The sequence below is a fragment of the Dermacentor variabilis genome, chromosome 10 (genome assembly GCF_050947875.1).
Source record: "Dermacentor variabilis isolate Ectoservices chromosome 10, ASM5094787v1, whole genome shotgun sequence".
Lineage (NCBI taxonomy): Eukaryota > Metazoa > Arthropoda > Arachnida > Ixodida > Ixodidae > Dermacentor > Dermacentor variabilis.
In genome coordinates, this window is record NC_134577.1 from 121,824,600 (window position 1) to 121,839,987 (window position 15,388).

Consider the following 15,388-nt stretch of genomic DNA (forward strand, 5'->3'; position numbering starts at 1 on the left):
TTGTGCGAGCCTCTGTAGCTCTGCGGCATGCTGACTAGTAGTCTTCTGCGGCAATTGTGAGCGGCGATGAAATTTGGCTCTTTCTCCAATAATGGACAGTTTTGTGATGAAGTGGCTTCGCAGTAACTCTGTAAGTTCTTCAACAGACTTCTTAGTGGGATTCTCCATAGACGTTGACGACTTCAACAATGCGTATGTCTTCAGTCCTCCATACTTATCAACGTATTAGCCTTCTGCTCACCCAGGACTTTGTTAGCCCGTAAGAATACTTGGAGCTGTTCCTTGTAACTAATCCAATCTGTGGAATATTCATTGAATGGTTCTACTTGCCCCCATTGTGACGACATGGCTGCATTGACTTGCTGTCTTGTGGCTGTCTACCAGGATCCTACCCTCATTCCCAAGACTGTCATGTTCCGGGGCTTTCATGAACAAAGAGGCAGACTGTACTTGAAACATGCTTTATTGCATGGCAGCCACTTAATGTGGCAGAATATAACAGCCCAAGGCTAAAAGGGGAAAATGCACAGCCCATTCTTGCAGCCAGCACTTATATGCACATAGTGTGGATGAGAGATGTGACAGAAGGGGGAAAATGCTATCGCGCAAGTACTCATGGACAGATATGCGGCAACATCCTATGTTGCATGAAGCTGATAGAACATTTGGTATTGCCACACGTCTGTGATACCATGTTTGATAACCTTCTGACCATCGGTCTTATTATATATTGACACGTGGACTTGTTTATCTTTTTCCGATGAGCACTTTTCACCGTTTGACAAATGTTATCGCTCAGCGCGGGACGCACCCGCATGTATCGAAAGTTTCTTGAATGTTATCGATGGCTCTGTTTGTCACTGACTTGTGTAATCTGATTGCATGTACTACGCGAATTGTGTAGAACTTTCTGGAAGACACGTGGGCACCATCATTTGCTCTGGAACCTTCGATTACTCATGTATAAAAGCCAATGCGCTTGACCGGCAGATTGTCGCCGATCGCCGACTGTGTTCGCCAGTACCGTTCCGCTTTAAGTGTAGCCTGTATTTGTGGGCACAGGTTAGCCCAATAAAATTTAGCTTCATCATTCACGGTATTGCTACTGCGTTCTTTGCCATCACTACTGCGTGACAATATGCATTCTTTGGCCAATAAAATTCAGTTGTATTTGGCCTGCATTTGTACTGCTAACCACACACTTATTCCTGTACATTGGTGTTCATGAAATTGCTCAAAGGCACCCAAATAGATGCACTCTAAAGCAAACCTTTCCATTAAAAGCTGTTTTAAAAGATGCAGGTGATGCAACAGGATTGCTAACTGCAAGACAAACTGTTGTGGGCGTGTAGTGTGGCATCTGGTGTGCAGACAAGGGTGATGAGTGTTTGCAGACAACCTGCTTGCACCAAAATTACTGGTGTGAGGATATTTGAAACTTTGACTAGGTATTTGATTATTTGAACTATTCAACCCCCGAAAATTGCTGTTGTCAGTTTAAGTAAGCTTTGCCGCTATACAGAGGTGTTATGCAGCGAAGAATGGACTGTATTGTGGTGAAGAATGTTTGCTGTGCAGTGAAGCATATCAAAAGTAAAAAAGGGGCACTGTCATGGTGTCCCTGCTGGTGCTTATGGTTGCCCAGCACTATCAGCTGTGCTGCCGGTGTTCATGCACCTGGACAACACCAGCTGCCAGGTGAAAGCATCTTTGTCTGCTACCAATCTGCCTAAATGCTGTAAGTGCACGGTTTCCAAACTACAAATTTGACCAATTAGCAAGCTTGCCAATGTTTTTAGACCCTTGTTCTAAAGTAGTTGAGTTCCACCAGGATGCTTCACTGGCAAACTGGATTAAAAACCTCATTTTAGATGAAGCAAGGAAAATTTCAACACTGTGGAACTCGGGTATGTTATCAAGAACAAATGCTTCTGCAGAGCCTCCTTCCACATCAGCACTGTCGAAAGACTAATCAGCTGTAAATTTTACATAAAAATTTTATAAATAGTCGGGTATTTCTGAAAACTATGCAAGAATGAACTTCACAGACCTTCCATATATAAGTACTCTGTGTAAAGGCTAACTTTTGCATTATATTTTCATTATTTTTAGCGTTAAAAAAACGAGAAATAGCAACGTGGCGGTGGCGTTGTGGTTGCCACTTTTTTCATTCAGCTTTTCCTCTAGAGTCAGTATAGCGATTCTATGTGGGGAAGCTGAAGCACTTTTAAAAAAAGTGAGTTCTTAGTGAATTATAGGTTTTCACCCCACGAATGTGAAAATCGTAGTTTAAAAGGCCGCAAGTCACTGGAAGTTGCTTTAATTTAGCAAAAACAAGCAGCAGCATCTGCAGGACAGGCTGCGGGGTCGGTTAAAGGGACTGACAACTGGCCAGCATGTGTTGCTAGACATTGATGGAAATGAAATGACCATGATTTATAGTGACAAGAATCCAGCATGCTGTCTGTAATTTAAGTAGGGATTATAATTTTAAATTGGCAAAGAAAGTCTCCAAAACCAGTAAGCGGCAAATCCTGGCGATGAAATCTTGGTACTTTAGATGTAGTCTGTGAGATTACTTTACGTAAGTTAACCGTTGAGTACAGCACAATTATTGCTTAACATTGTATTTCAACAGGCGCAGCACAACTGAGACGGAGACAAAGAAACACAAAACCACATCACAAGCGCTGACTAACAACTGGTTTACTTGCTCCAAAACAAGCCTATATATGCACAAAAGCTTGCCAGATGACACCACAGCTAGCTCAGATATGGTCACACACAATCAACCAAAACAGGATACCGCAAGTGAATAAGAACATATTGTGCTAAATCCACAGATACAATAAGAAAAAAATATGTTCTTCGAACTCGGTTTACTATCGCCACATGTCTCAATGCTTAAGGCTAAGGCGAAGTCAGTATGCTGAAAAAATCGTATTGAAGTCAAGGAACATGCACACAGGACATGGAATCCAAAGACTTGCCTAGAGCAGGTGTCTGTGATGAAAATACAAAGAACAACTCTAAAAGGGGGAAACATTTAGACCAAAACAAAATCTTCAAGAAACTGTATCTCAGCGTCATTCAATAAAATAATGGCTTGCTCATGCAATTGTCTGCTGGTCTTTTAATAAAAGAAGCTTCTACGATTTCTCACTCGGTCCTAACACTTGCTTTCTTCAGAAACTTAGTGTCATGAAATATTGGCTTGCAGCCACTCAGCTTGCAATGTTCAACCAGAAAGCCACCTCTTATTACGTATATTAAGATTATCCTCCCTCGCCTGCTCATTGAAACATCTTCCTGTTTGACCTATTTACAGGCGACCACAACCCAAATGAATTTAATAAACATTTGCCATACAATCTGTGAATTTATTTCTGGGCTGAGTGCTTCCAGTGAACGACTACATCCTCACTGCAGATGGCAAAATCCTGATAAAAAATGTCGCTCGTCATTTTCTGCTTTACCACTTCGTGATTACACACACTGACCGGTAAGATTTCCATTGCACTAAAAAAAATGGATACCATAAAAATTGGTTGTCAGTCCCTTTAACGGGCTCTGATGACGAAGACTATCGTGAAGTCATTGTGGATATTGGCGAGACACGTGATTCAAATAGAGTACTCGTGTGACCCCTGTGTTGGCATCATGCCCAGTTTTTTGCCACTACGCTCTGGGTGCAAGGGGAGTGGAGCTTCGATGAAAATTTAAACAGATTGCAGCACTGCTACAAGCACAATCAAGAAAATAACTTCAGGAGTTGAATTATAATGTGGCAGCCTTTGAAACCACTGTAAATCTTCCAATTCTAAGACCTCTTCAAGGTCCATTTAAAGGACTTAAAAGATGGTACCTTCACCACCCTCTTATGGTGGTGCAAGACTCCATATAACTTAAGCATATTCCCCTGTATACTTCTTTTGTGCCTGCACAATGGCCCTAGAGTTGGCTGTCCAGCCTCCTTTTTCCTCTCCCACTGGCCCGACACTCCACAGACGGTGCTAAAGGGTACGTTTATAAAGTGGGCATGTGCCCCACCAAAAGAACGCTCTCAAGCCAAACCTTAAAAAATAAGTGCTGTTAAAGGGACACTAAAGTGGAACACTGAATTAGTTTAGATTGATAAAGTATTCTTGAAGCACACTACTTTCGCTGATGTCCAAGTAATATGTTCATTGTTAGAAGAGAAAATGACTTAAAATTTTGTTCTCGAATTTTGCACCAGAATCCCAGGGCCGATACGCCAGTGTAAGGTCATGGATCAAAAAGCACATTTTCACCTTCTGGCCGTGTGGTTCAGTAAATGTTCTTCCCAAGTTCAGCCCTTGGTTCTTTTAGAATAGAGTGAAGTCCACCTTCACCAGTTAAGATTTATACAGCAGGCACCATCATAATTGATGAGTTTATGGCAAGCTGGTGCGGGAATTTTATGGTGGCACCATAAGCACCCATCTTTTCCAGCATACCAAAAGAGTGACCTTTTTTTTTTTGTATTATAGAAAGGTGATTTACTAACACAGCTGAAATCATTTTTCTCTTCAGTGCCTTTTTAGCACCTCCCCCTGCAGTCTCATGTCTGTGGGACAGAGTTGAGAGTTCTTTATTACAGATCATTCTATTTGACAAGGTATGTACAATTTGTGTGGTCTCATAGCCAAAGGCTAGTTTGGAAACAATTTACAATGTACATGTGCAAAACTGTCAGTACACTAATACAACTAATGCAGAAATTACAATTAATGCGAGCAAATACAAAAACATGTCTCACAGTAATTAACAGGAAAGAAGAAAGAAAAATACCTTAGACATCACGATGAGGCTCTTCAACCGATAAAAATAATAGAATAGCGATGTGCAACCTTTGACAGTAAGTGCACGTCAACCATAATTGCACAGGTATTAAAAAATCTAGACACACAGACCCATCAATTAGAAAGCAAAACTATTACAACTTTTCAAGTGCACAGGTGGGCAGGTCAAGGTTTTGATGGTTGACTGCAGCGGCTGCACTCGTAAATAAATGCTAATGTTGGCCTTGCAGGTCAGAGCCCCTGTCGTGGGAGCTGCGTATGCGGCTGGCGTTGGACATAGCGCGAGGCATGGCATACCTGCACTCACGGGGCGTCTTCCACCGCGACCTGACCTCCAAGAACGTGCTCATCAAACGTCACCAGGAGGAAGAGGGTGCGCCGCCCACCCTGACGGCTGTGGTGGGGGATTTGGGGCTGGCTGAACGCATCCCGGTGTCAGGCTGTCGTGACTTCCGGCTACCCGTGGTCGGCTCCCCTTACTGGATGGCACCCGAGTGCCTGCACGGTGCCTGGTGGGTCTGTTATCTGTTCCAGCTGGCGCGGCTCGCAGCTTGCTGGAGGGACCTTGGGCCATTAATGCGATTAGCATTCTCTGCCTGCTTCAGGCATTTTGAGCCTATTTACCTATCTATCCGTCCGTCTGTCTGCCGATAGATGAGATATATAGATATATCTATAGATAGATGATATTGCCTTGCTTAGTAACTCAGGAGACCAATTGCAATGCATGCTCACTGACCTAGAGAGGCAAAGCAGAAGAGTGGGTCTAAAAATTGATCTGCAGAAAACTAAAGTAATGTTTAACAGTCTCGGAAGAGAACAGCAGTTTACGATAGGTAGCGAGGCACTGGAAGTGGGAAGGGAATACATCTACTTAGGGCAGGTAGTGACCGGTGATCCGGATCATGAGACAGAAGAATAAGAATGGGCTGGGGTGCGTTTGGCAGGCATTCTCAGATTCTCGGCATTCTTAGCAGGTTGCCATTATCCCTCAAGAGAAAAGTGTTGTATAACAGCTGTGTCAATACCAGTACTCATGTATGGGGCAGAAAGCTGGAGGCTTGCAAAAAGGGCTCTAATTAAATTGAGTACGACGCAACGAGCTATGGAAAGAAGAATGATGGGTGTAACGTTAAAGGATAAGAACAGAGCAGATTGGGTGAGGGAACAAACGCGAGTTAAGGACGTCTTAGTTGCAATCAAGAAAAAGAAATGGGCATGGGCAGGATGTAATGAGGAGGGAAGATAACCGATGGTCATTAAGGGCTACGGACTGGATTCCAAGGGAAGGAAAGCATAGCAGGGGGCGGCAGAAAGTTAGGTGGGCGGATGAGATTAAGAAGTTCGCAGGGACGACATGGCCACTATTAGTACATGACCGGGATAGTTGGAGAAGTATGGGAGAGGCCTTTGCCTTGCAGTGGGCGTAACCAGGCGGATGATGATGATGATAAAATTGTTGCGCTGTACCTATGTTATTCTGAACCCCATTCCATCAGCGTACCGTTCTTGTGAGAAAGGGTTAACGTGTTGATGTTAAACAAATATTTAGAGTGTAACGAAGGAGAGTAACCTGCGCCTCAGCAGCATCGCCACCAGCATGAGCTCATGGTTGCTGTCCTTCGCCGAGTGCTTATGACTGCGGCCCGTTCGCCTGCGTCCACTTAGCAAATGGTGCAGGTTGCAGTGTTTCGACCACCCTGGAACTGCTGAGTCGCACTCTACCCCCCCCATCATGATCGACGATGCACGCCCTCCTCCAGCTCCTCCAACGGCGCTGCCCACCCTGTTTTGTGCTGGTGCCTTGTGTCAACGAGATCATCCCATCTTCTGTGGCACAGATGACAAAGACGTTGAAGATTGGATCTCCTCTTACGAGCGAGTGAGTGCCCATGACCAGTGGGACAATGTCAGCAAGTTGAGAAACGTAGCATTCTATCTCTCGGACGTTGCGAAACCATGGCTTCTAAACCATGAAGCCGACATAGGTACATAGTTGGTCTTCAAGAACAGCTTTACAAAAGTTATCGGTCGGCCAGCGGTACGAAAGCTTCGTGCAGCACAGCATTTGTGTACACAATCCCCAGACATCAGAGAGAATTTCACAAGCTATATGAGGACATTGTTGATCTTTGAAAATGGATGAATACATCGATGTCAGAGGAGGAGAAGATCTCCGTGAATGAGCTCTGTGAACCCACTATGCACGTAAGAGCGTCACAATATAATGAAGGGCATTGAGGATCATGCACTCCAATTGTTATCATCGAAGGGCCCTCACACTGTCATCGAAGTGATAAAATTGTGTGAGAGTTATGACAAGTTGCGCATGCAACGGCTTCACACCCATCGCCCTTGTGTGCCCACCGACTCTCTGTCAAGCCTTGGAGTTGGCGACAGCCATGCCACTCTGTTACTAAAGATTCAGGAGTTTGTTTGCACAAAGGTCGTTTGCCACCTATCTTTGATGTCTTGTGTCCTGGAACCACCACCTGCTTTGCCACCTATGATCCACGGCTTGATCCATAAGAAAGTTTCCGAAGCTGTTCATCTGGTCTGTGAACTGACGCCAGTCAGTGCACCTCTCGCGTATGCAGAAGTCATTGCCCGATCTCGTCCACACACGCTCCTGCCACCTCCTACGCATCTATTGCCGACCCTTTTGCTGCCACCTATGCCACTACTAGTTTTCCTCTTCACCTTCCAGCCTTCTTATCTCTTCCTTTTGCCCCAACCGCTCACCATCTCCACGCCGCTCACAATCTCCTTGTTGTCGCTCTCTCTCTTTGATGCATCGCCATACCAAGTCCGCCAACCAGGAAAACTGATGGCCATAGTTCCCGAGGCACGAACTGTGTCCACTTTACAATGCCTAAGTCCTCGTCCCTCTCTAACCACCGTAATGTAAGTATCTGTTGAAGGAATCGCCATCCTGGCACTTGTCGATACAGGAGCGACTGTATCCATAATTTCTGCCGAACTCTGTCGCATACTAAGAAAGGTTTTGACACCTCTCTCTGACCTCTCTCCTCGAACCGCCAGCGCTCAAGACATTGTGCTTCTCACTGCCTGTACTGCTCAAGTCTTCATTCAAGGCTTTCTGCATACCGTCGAATTCGTCGTGCTGTCTCCATGTTCCTGTGACATCATATTAGACTGGGACTTCCTTGCAAATAACGCCGTTATTGACTGTTGTCATGCCAAACTTGAACTTCCTTCACTTCCCGACCATGAGACTTTCGGAAACCGTCCTTCTAGCGGTAAACTGCTTGTGTCTGAAGACAATGCCATCCCTTCATGCTTTTCCCTGCCTGTGTCGTGCACTGCTATTTCTGATGGCACTGTTCTCTTTACGCCCTCTGACGTGTTCATTCGCCACAAATGTTCTCCCTTGCCCTTTGCTAACCTTACTCTTCGCAGTGGCGTCGCAAAGATGCTCGTCAACAATCGCATGCCGTGCCCTTTACTTTTATTTCATGGTGAATGCCTAGACCTCGTTCAACCGGTTGACACCTTTTGCATCTTTGATGCTCCTGCTGCTTCTACTTTACGGACCTTAGCGCTTTTACTTGTGACCCTGCGGTTTATCAGTCACGCCTCTACGCTTTCTACTGCTCCATCGACGATGAAATGTCATCTCCAGAATGTAGCCAGCTTATTACTCTCCTGCAGAAGTTCTGCGCTTTTCATAGCTGTGCCTTCGGATTGGGCTGCACATTGACCGTTTTTCACCAGATACAAGCAGTCATGCACCTCTATGGTAACGCCCTTGCTGAGTATCCGCTTCGGAATGCTGTGTCATTAACAACCACGTTGCTGACATGCTCAAGCACGGCATTATGCAGCCTTCAGACAGCCTCTGGCCGCCACTGGTTGTTCTTGTTAAGGAAAAGGATGGCTCTGTTCGGTTCTGCGTCGTCTAACGCCGTCTGAACAAGATAACGTGCAGGGACGTTTGTCCATTACTGTGGATCGACGATGCGCTCGACTGTTAGCAGGGAGTGGAGTCCTTTTCTTCGCTGGATTTACGTTCTGGATACTGGCAAGTCCCTACGGCACTATTTGATCGACCTAAAACAGCATCTGTAACACCTGGCAGATTATATGAATTCACCGTGATGCCTTTCGTCCTGTACAACGCTACAGCCACTTTTGAAAGGATGATGGATAATATTTAACACAGCCTCAAATGGACCATGTCTATGCTACTTGGATAACGTAGTCTTTTATGTTGATTTCTGCACTCATTTTAGCCGTCTCAAGCACGTTTTGAAATGCCTCACTGATGTGGGACTTCAACTCAACTTAAAGAAATGTCATTTTGGTGCCTGAAACCTCACAATTCTCGGCCATGTATCGCGAGATCAAGCTTTGCACGAACATTTCAGATCTGTTCTTTCTGAAAAATGTGTGTGAAGCTTGCACAGCTAATCCTTCTCCTTGAAGTGCAGCAGCTTCCTCTGTGGTGGCTACCTCTTGAGATGCCTCCTCTTGTTATTCATTGCAAACTTCTGTAATGGTGCTTTCCACTGTTTTTTCAGGGCAAGTTGCAACATTAACAACAATGTGCACACACTCGCCACAGTCCAGTGCGATTTCCCTTAATGCACACCGCTCCGATAAGTCCCGATGCTCAATGGCATCCTCTTCACTGTCACATTCAGGCAAATTCTGCATGTCTGAAATCGGGATGTCTGAAGAAAATCCTGCATGCCTGAAGCTATTTGCTGAAGCCTCATAGGTTTGCCAACTTTCACCAATTTTATGCTCATGGGGATTGGTCTTGAAAGAAGTTGACGAGCACGGCTATTTTCAAAATTTCTGTTCCATTCTTGGTTCCATTTTCTCAGTGATGGGGAAATTTTGGTTCCGAGAACTGAAACGTTTTTTTCCATTGCCTGAATACAAAACCAACCAATTGAGGGGCGGTTGTCCCGTTTAAGCGATTTCCATTTACCAGATAAATTCTGAATTCATTTTGAAAGTGCTCTATTAACTACACAATAGTGACACCTCTTTAATGGTGTTCTGCATTGTGGCCAGACTGCCGCCGATACTTGTAACCCAGCTGTGATTTCTAGGATTATTTAGTGATAAAATGAAGGCTCTTTTTGGACCTTGTAAAAAGTCTGAGCAGCATATGGTGCATTGCATGGAAAATAAAAGTGATGACAGTTTTCTTGGTATGGATTTTGAGGAAATGACATGCTAATGCTGAGCATCTTGGGATACTGGTGACCATTTGCAGCCACCTTGTTGTGCAGGTATGACCAACGTGCAGACGTCTTCTCATACGGCATCATCCTGTGTGAGGTGATTGTGCGACTGGAGGCAGACCCCGACGTGCTTCCTCGGACGGCTGACTTTGGGGTGGACCGGCTGGCACTGCGCCGACTTTGCCCGGATGATTGCCCGCCGGCGTTCCTGCGTCTCGCACTGGCCTGCTGCCAGGTGGAGCCCTCTGCACGGCCCACCTTCCAGGGTGTCGTGGAGCAGCTGGAGGCCATGTTGTCTGGGGATGTGGTGGACGCCGACTCGCCTGTCTCGGACGCCACTGACGACAGTATTGGCAGCGTCCAGGCCATCTGTGAGTTGCAGTTATATGCGCCTGTGCGTAAGTTGGGCTCTTCTCATTCGAGTAACAAATGCACTTCAGATTCAACTTAAGGGGGGACACTGTAATTCAAATAATGTTCATGATGTTTTCCATCAATATTCATGAACCTTTTCATGCTTGTTAAGACATTTGTGCTGATTTCAAATATGTAATTATTTTTCCAATAGGCCATTTCGTTCTGAATATAAATGAAATTCATTGTTCATAATTTGCAGACACAATAGAGAAAAAAAATGTGCTACGAAATTCATATTGGCACATGCCTGGGTAATAGAAAACATAAAGAACATAATGGTAGGAATACTATTTTGATATATCAAATATTAGTAATTTTATAGCAATTCAATCTTTACTGTTCGAATTGTGGCTACCCTACTGTCTGATCTGAAGCAGAATTGAAAATTTTTAAAGCATAAATTCCAAAATCTGACCCTACCATTGTGTACACTCAGCTACAAGCCACAATAAAAATTATGGCACTATCTGCTTTGAAGGCAGAGATATTGCCGCGGCAAATCAGCAGCAAGTCAAAAGTCGGTGTTTTGAGAAAATGAGAAAAAAGGAATACATTCACGTTTAATCAAAAGTACAGAAATAATTTGCATTATTTTGCAGTGAAAGTGGCTAAAAGCCACCAGGTATGTAGTCGCTCTGACCACGGCCACCCAAATGCGGCAAAAACATGGTTTAGCGCCGTTCGCCGATTCCCGGTGGCTTGCATCGCGCCCGCGGCAAGGTTGTCGTTCACGCGGGTCGAGCTCCACGCCATCGCAATATCGCCGCAATACGCGCACATGATAACGATCTTTATGGCGAGGCCAGATTACCGTTCGCTTTTGCCTACTGCGACGCTGCCACCGCACACCTTGCACTTGACAAACGACATCAGTGCGTTCACGGAGTCCTACTGAGGATAGCGAAGACTGCCTTGGCATCGACTGGCGCGGCTGCAACGCCGTCGGCACGAGTGAGCAAATCCAACACCCGCTTTGTTGCTGGCGTTGACGCAAGAATTCGAAGTTTTTTTTAGCATTCATCTCCCTCTGCAACAAATCCGCATGCTGCAACATTGGAGTGTCACACCGAACGCGGCTGCTGTCCGTAACGATTTCACTCATTTGTGAGCTGGCCAGGCCTACTTCGGCATCGTCCGCGGTTTCGGCATCATTTGCGGTTGGCGGCGAGCCACTCTCGATGCTTTCAGAAGGAATGGAGCGCTTTTGAAAGTTATAAGCTGATTGCTTCTTCTTTTTGCCGAACTTTTGCCTCGTGGCGAACTTCCCCGCTGGATCAGACATCGTTGGGCATGTGCCAACAAACCTACGAGGCGCGCAGTCGCATCGCCTGCGGAGTGGAGCAGACGATGAGAACCTCGCGCAGCCAACCACAGCACGCATTTCTGGTCACATGCGCTAGTCGACGAATCGGATCGCGCGTTCAGGCTTTTTTTCTCCCCTGATTTCAACGTCACTGGAGTATACCGACGGAGTCACTTTTGGCGGGAAATTAAAGAAGGAAGGCTCCTCTTTCCAACGAGACCAAGATGGCTGCGATCGCGTGCATAAAAAAAGAGCTACGCGCCGCGATAAAAAGGGCTGGTTTTGCACGAAATTCAGCTCACAGTGATGTTATAAATTGATATCGTTGACGAAATACTCTTCCCTGAGATTCGAAACTTGGTAAATTAAAGGAATATTAGCTGTAGATATCGAAAATTTCATTTTCCAAAAATCGATTTTTTAGCTATTTTTTCGCCGCAAAGAGCCGTGTTCCCACAGGGGAATGTGGCCCTTGAAAACAAAAAAAATCACGAAAAAGTCCATTTTGCAAAATAATATTGTCACGTGGTAGTCGGGTATGAAGAACACGGTAGCAATACTGAGAAAGACGAAACTATTGTTTTATGGGCGAACTTGTGCCCTCAAAAGCTGGCTACAATTAAAGAACGGCGACATTAGCGAACACAGTCCGCGATCGGCGAAAATCTGATCAGCGGGTCAAGCGAATCGGCTTTTATACATCAGTCGTCGAATGTTCCAGAGCAATCGCTGGGACCCGCGTGCCTTCCACAAAGTTCTACATTATTCGCGTCGCGCACACATGCGATCAGATTACACAAAGTTCAGTCACAGACAGCGGATGGAAGCATCGATAACATTCCAGAAACTTCCGATACATGCAGGCGTGCCCTGCGCTGTGCGATAACATTTGTTAGGCGGTGAAACGTGGTCGCCTGATAAAGATAATTACACGTGTCATTACCCCCCTCTTAAAAAGCATTGACCCGATGCTGCAAACTAACGAAAGTAATAAACAAAAGCACTCGTAGCAAAGAGAACAACAAAATAAGGAAGTTCGTCAGCGTCCGTAAAATGGTTTAAGACGCACCACGTGGACCACTTCAGATCGTGCGGCAGTGCCACTGTGAATGTGAAATGCCATCTGGCACGACCTCATAGTCCTGTGCGCCAATACGTCAAATGAACTTGTAGGGTCCGAAATAGCGTCGCAATAGTTTCTCACTGAGTCCTCGTCGGTGTATCGGGGTCCAAACCCAAACACGGTCGCCGGGCTGGTACTCGACGTAGCGTCGTCGGAGGTTGTAGTGTCAGCTGTCGATACGCTGCTGGTTCTTGATCCGTAGGCGGGCGAGCTGTTGGGCTTCTTCGGCGCGCTGGAGATAGGTAGTGACATCGATTCTCTTTGTCAGTGAGGTATGGCAGTATGACGTCGAGCGTCGTCATCGGGTTCCTGCCGTAAATCAGCTTAAACGGCGTGATCTGTGTTGTTTCTTGCACCACCATGTTGTAAGCGAATGTTATGTACGGCAGGACGGCATCCCAGGTCTTGTGTTAGATGTCGACGTACATTGCTAGCATGTCGGCGAGGGTCTTATTCAAGCGCTCCGTAAGACCATTCGTCTGTGGATGGTAGGCAGTTGTCCTCCTGTGCCTTGTCTGACTGTATTGTAGAATGGCTTGGGTGAGCTCCGCTGTAAAGGCCATTCCTCAGTCGGTGATGAGGACTTCCAGGGCACCATGTCGCAGCAGGATGTTGTCGACAAAGAATTTCGCCACTTCGGATGCGCTACCTTTCGGCAGTGCTTTTGTTTCAGCGAAGCGGGTGAGGTAGTACATTGCCACAACAATCCACTTATTTCCGGTTGTTTATATCGGAAACGGCCCCAACAAATCCATCCCAATGTGCTGGAATGGTCGGCAAGGAAGCTCGATTGGCTGTAGTAATCCCGCTGGCCTTATCGGTGGTGTCTTGCATTGCTGACAGTCTTGGCATGTTCTTACATAACGGGCGACTTCGGCGGTCAATGCACGGCCAATAATACCTTTCCTGTATCCTCGATAGTGTCTGGGAGAATCGGAGGCTTCCAGCGGTCGGATCGTCATGCAGGGCGTGCAATACTTCTGAACATAGCTCTGAGGGAACAAGAAGAAGGTAGTTGGCACGAACTGGTGAGAAGTTCTTTACGAGTAGGTTGTTTTGAAGCGAGAACGAAGACAATCCTCACCTAAATGCCCTAGGGACAACGTCAGTGTGCCCTTCCAAATACTTAGTTTCAGTTTCAATTTATTTTTCTTTAAATACAATGCATTGGAAAGATACAATATACAGACGAGGGTCCCAAAATCCAAGACTACAACGGGACCCTCGGGTCCCGTTGCAAGGTTTGACATGGTTTTTCAGCTCCGACAAGGATTTTCGACAAGGTTTTTCAGCTCCGGTTCTGCTCGTTGCTGTTCAGCGAAGTCTTCGGCGCTTAATGTGCCAAGGAAGGCGTCATCATCTTGCTGCGGCAAGTCAATGGGGGCGCGTGATAAGCAATCGGCATCAGTGTTTTCGTCCGGACTTGTAGGTTACAGTGATATACAGTCGCCGACTGTTTATTTGGACCTCACGGGTACTGCGAAAATGTCTGAATAAACAGGTGTCCGAAAAAGCAGATTAAGAAAAAAAAATGAAATCCTTTATTTCCACGCACTTATTCGGGCTCGGCAATAGGCTTGAAGAAATCGTGAATGCGCTGTTGCCCGCTGTTCCGTTTACGCGCAATCAGATAAGCCTGAGTCTCGGAGAATGTCGTACGGCTGAAAGCATGGTCACTGCTTGTACATGCTCCGCATGCGACTGCAGCGCAGCACATGGTGCATCATCTTCCGACTCAAGAGTCATCGTCCGGCGTTGCAGCACAAACCTGACGAATGATCTCGCCGTCGTCGAGTTCTGCGCATGTCAGTACAGCGGTGTCAGCACCTGTGAAACCGTCAAATAAGACGGTGTCCGGAATCGCAATGCAACCACTGTGTAGGTCTCGGCAGAACATTTTCCACGTCAGTAGGGAGCACATTGGAAAGCGAAAAATCTTAGGCATCCCGGCACCCGCTTGCTGGCATTCCCCATCAGAGTCTGCACGGGCACTGTCGGCGCCATTAGACACTTGACGCTATGTTTCCGTATGGCGCGTTTCATCACCGTAACCTCGACACAGCACACAAACACCATCATGCCGACACCAGTCGCACAAATTAAAAACGCGGCCTACTCGCAGCGTCGTGTGCAAAGAAACAAATCAGCTGCTGGATTGTTTTGACATGGCTTACTAAGCTGAAACCGGAACTGCTGTAGAACCACTCTATCGAACCAGGCAGAAACGATGATGATGAGTGAAGATTTGCAGTAGCGCCACTGCGTGGGACAGCAAGGAGGCTCCGTCCAAAACAAAAATGGCGATCAGCGAGTCCAACCATGCACCGGTCAGAGAAAATGCACCGCAAAATGCACCGGTCATCCAGCATGGTGCTCTCGATCGAGTTGGCTCAAGCAGTGTCCGAAAAATCAGACGAGAGGTTGCAAGGTGTCCGAACTTTCGGCAGTTGTTATACATTACGGTCTATGGGGAGAATGGCCGTGCCGCGAAGCAGACCGAATAATC

General features: G+C 46.2%; 1 protein-coding gene across 2 annotated transcripts in view; it reads left to right on the forward strand.

The window, feature by feature from the left end:
• Positions 1 to 15,388, forward strand: part of cdi (serine/threonine kinase) — a 73,051-nt gene that overhangs the window by 34,348 nt on the left and 23,315 nt on the right. Inside the window, exons 3-4 of one of the 2 annotated variants that reach the window (XM_075673358.1) lie at positions 5,054 to 5,335; positions 10,088 to 10,437. In XM_075673358.1, the coding sequence (XP_075529473.1) occupies positions 5,054 to 5,335; positions 10,088 to 10,437 (632 nt within the window). The remainder of the gene's footprint in view (positions 1 to 5,053; positions 5,336 to 10,087; positions 10,438 to 15,388) is intronic. The other variant, XM_075673359.1, reaches the window with a different exon arrangement.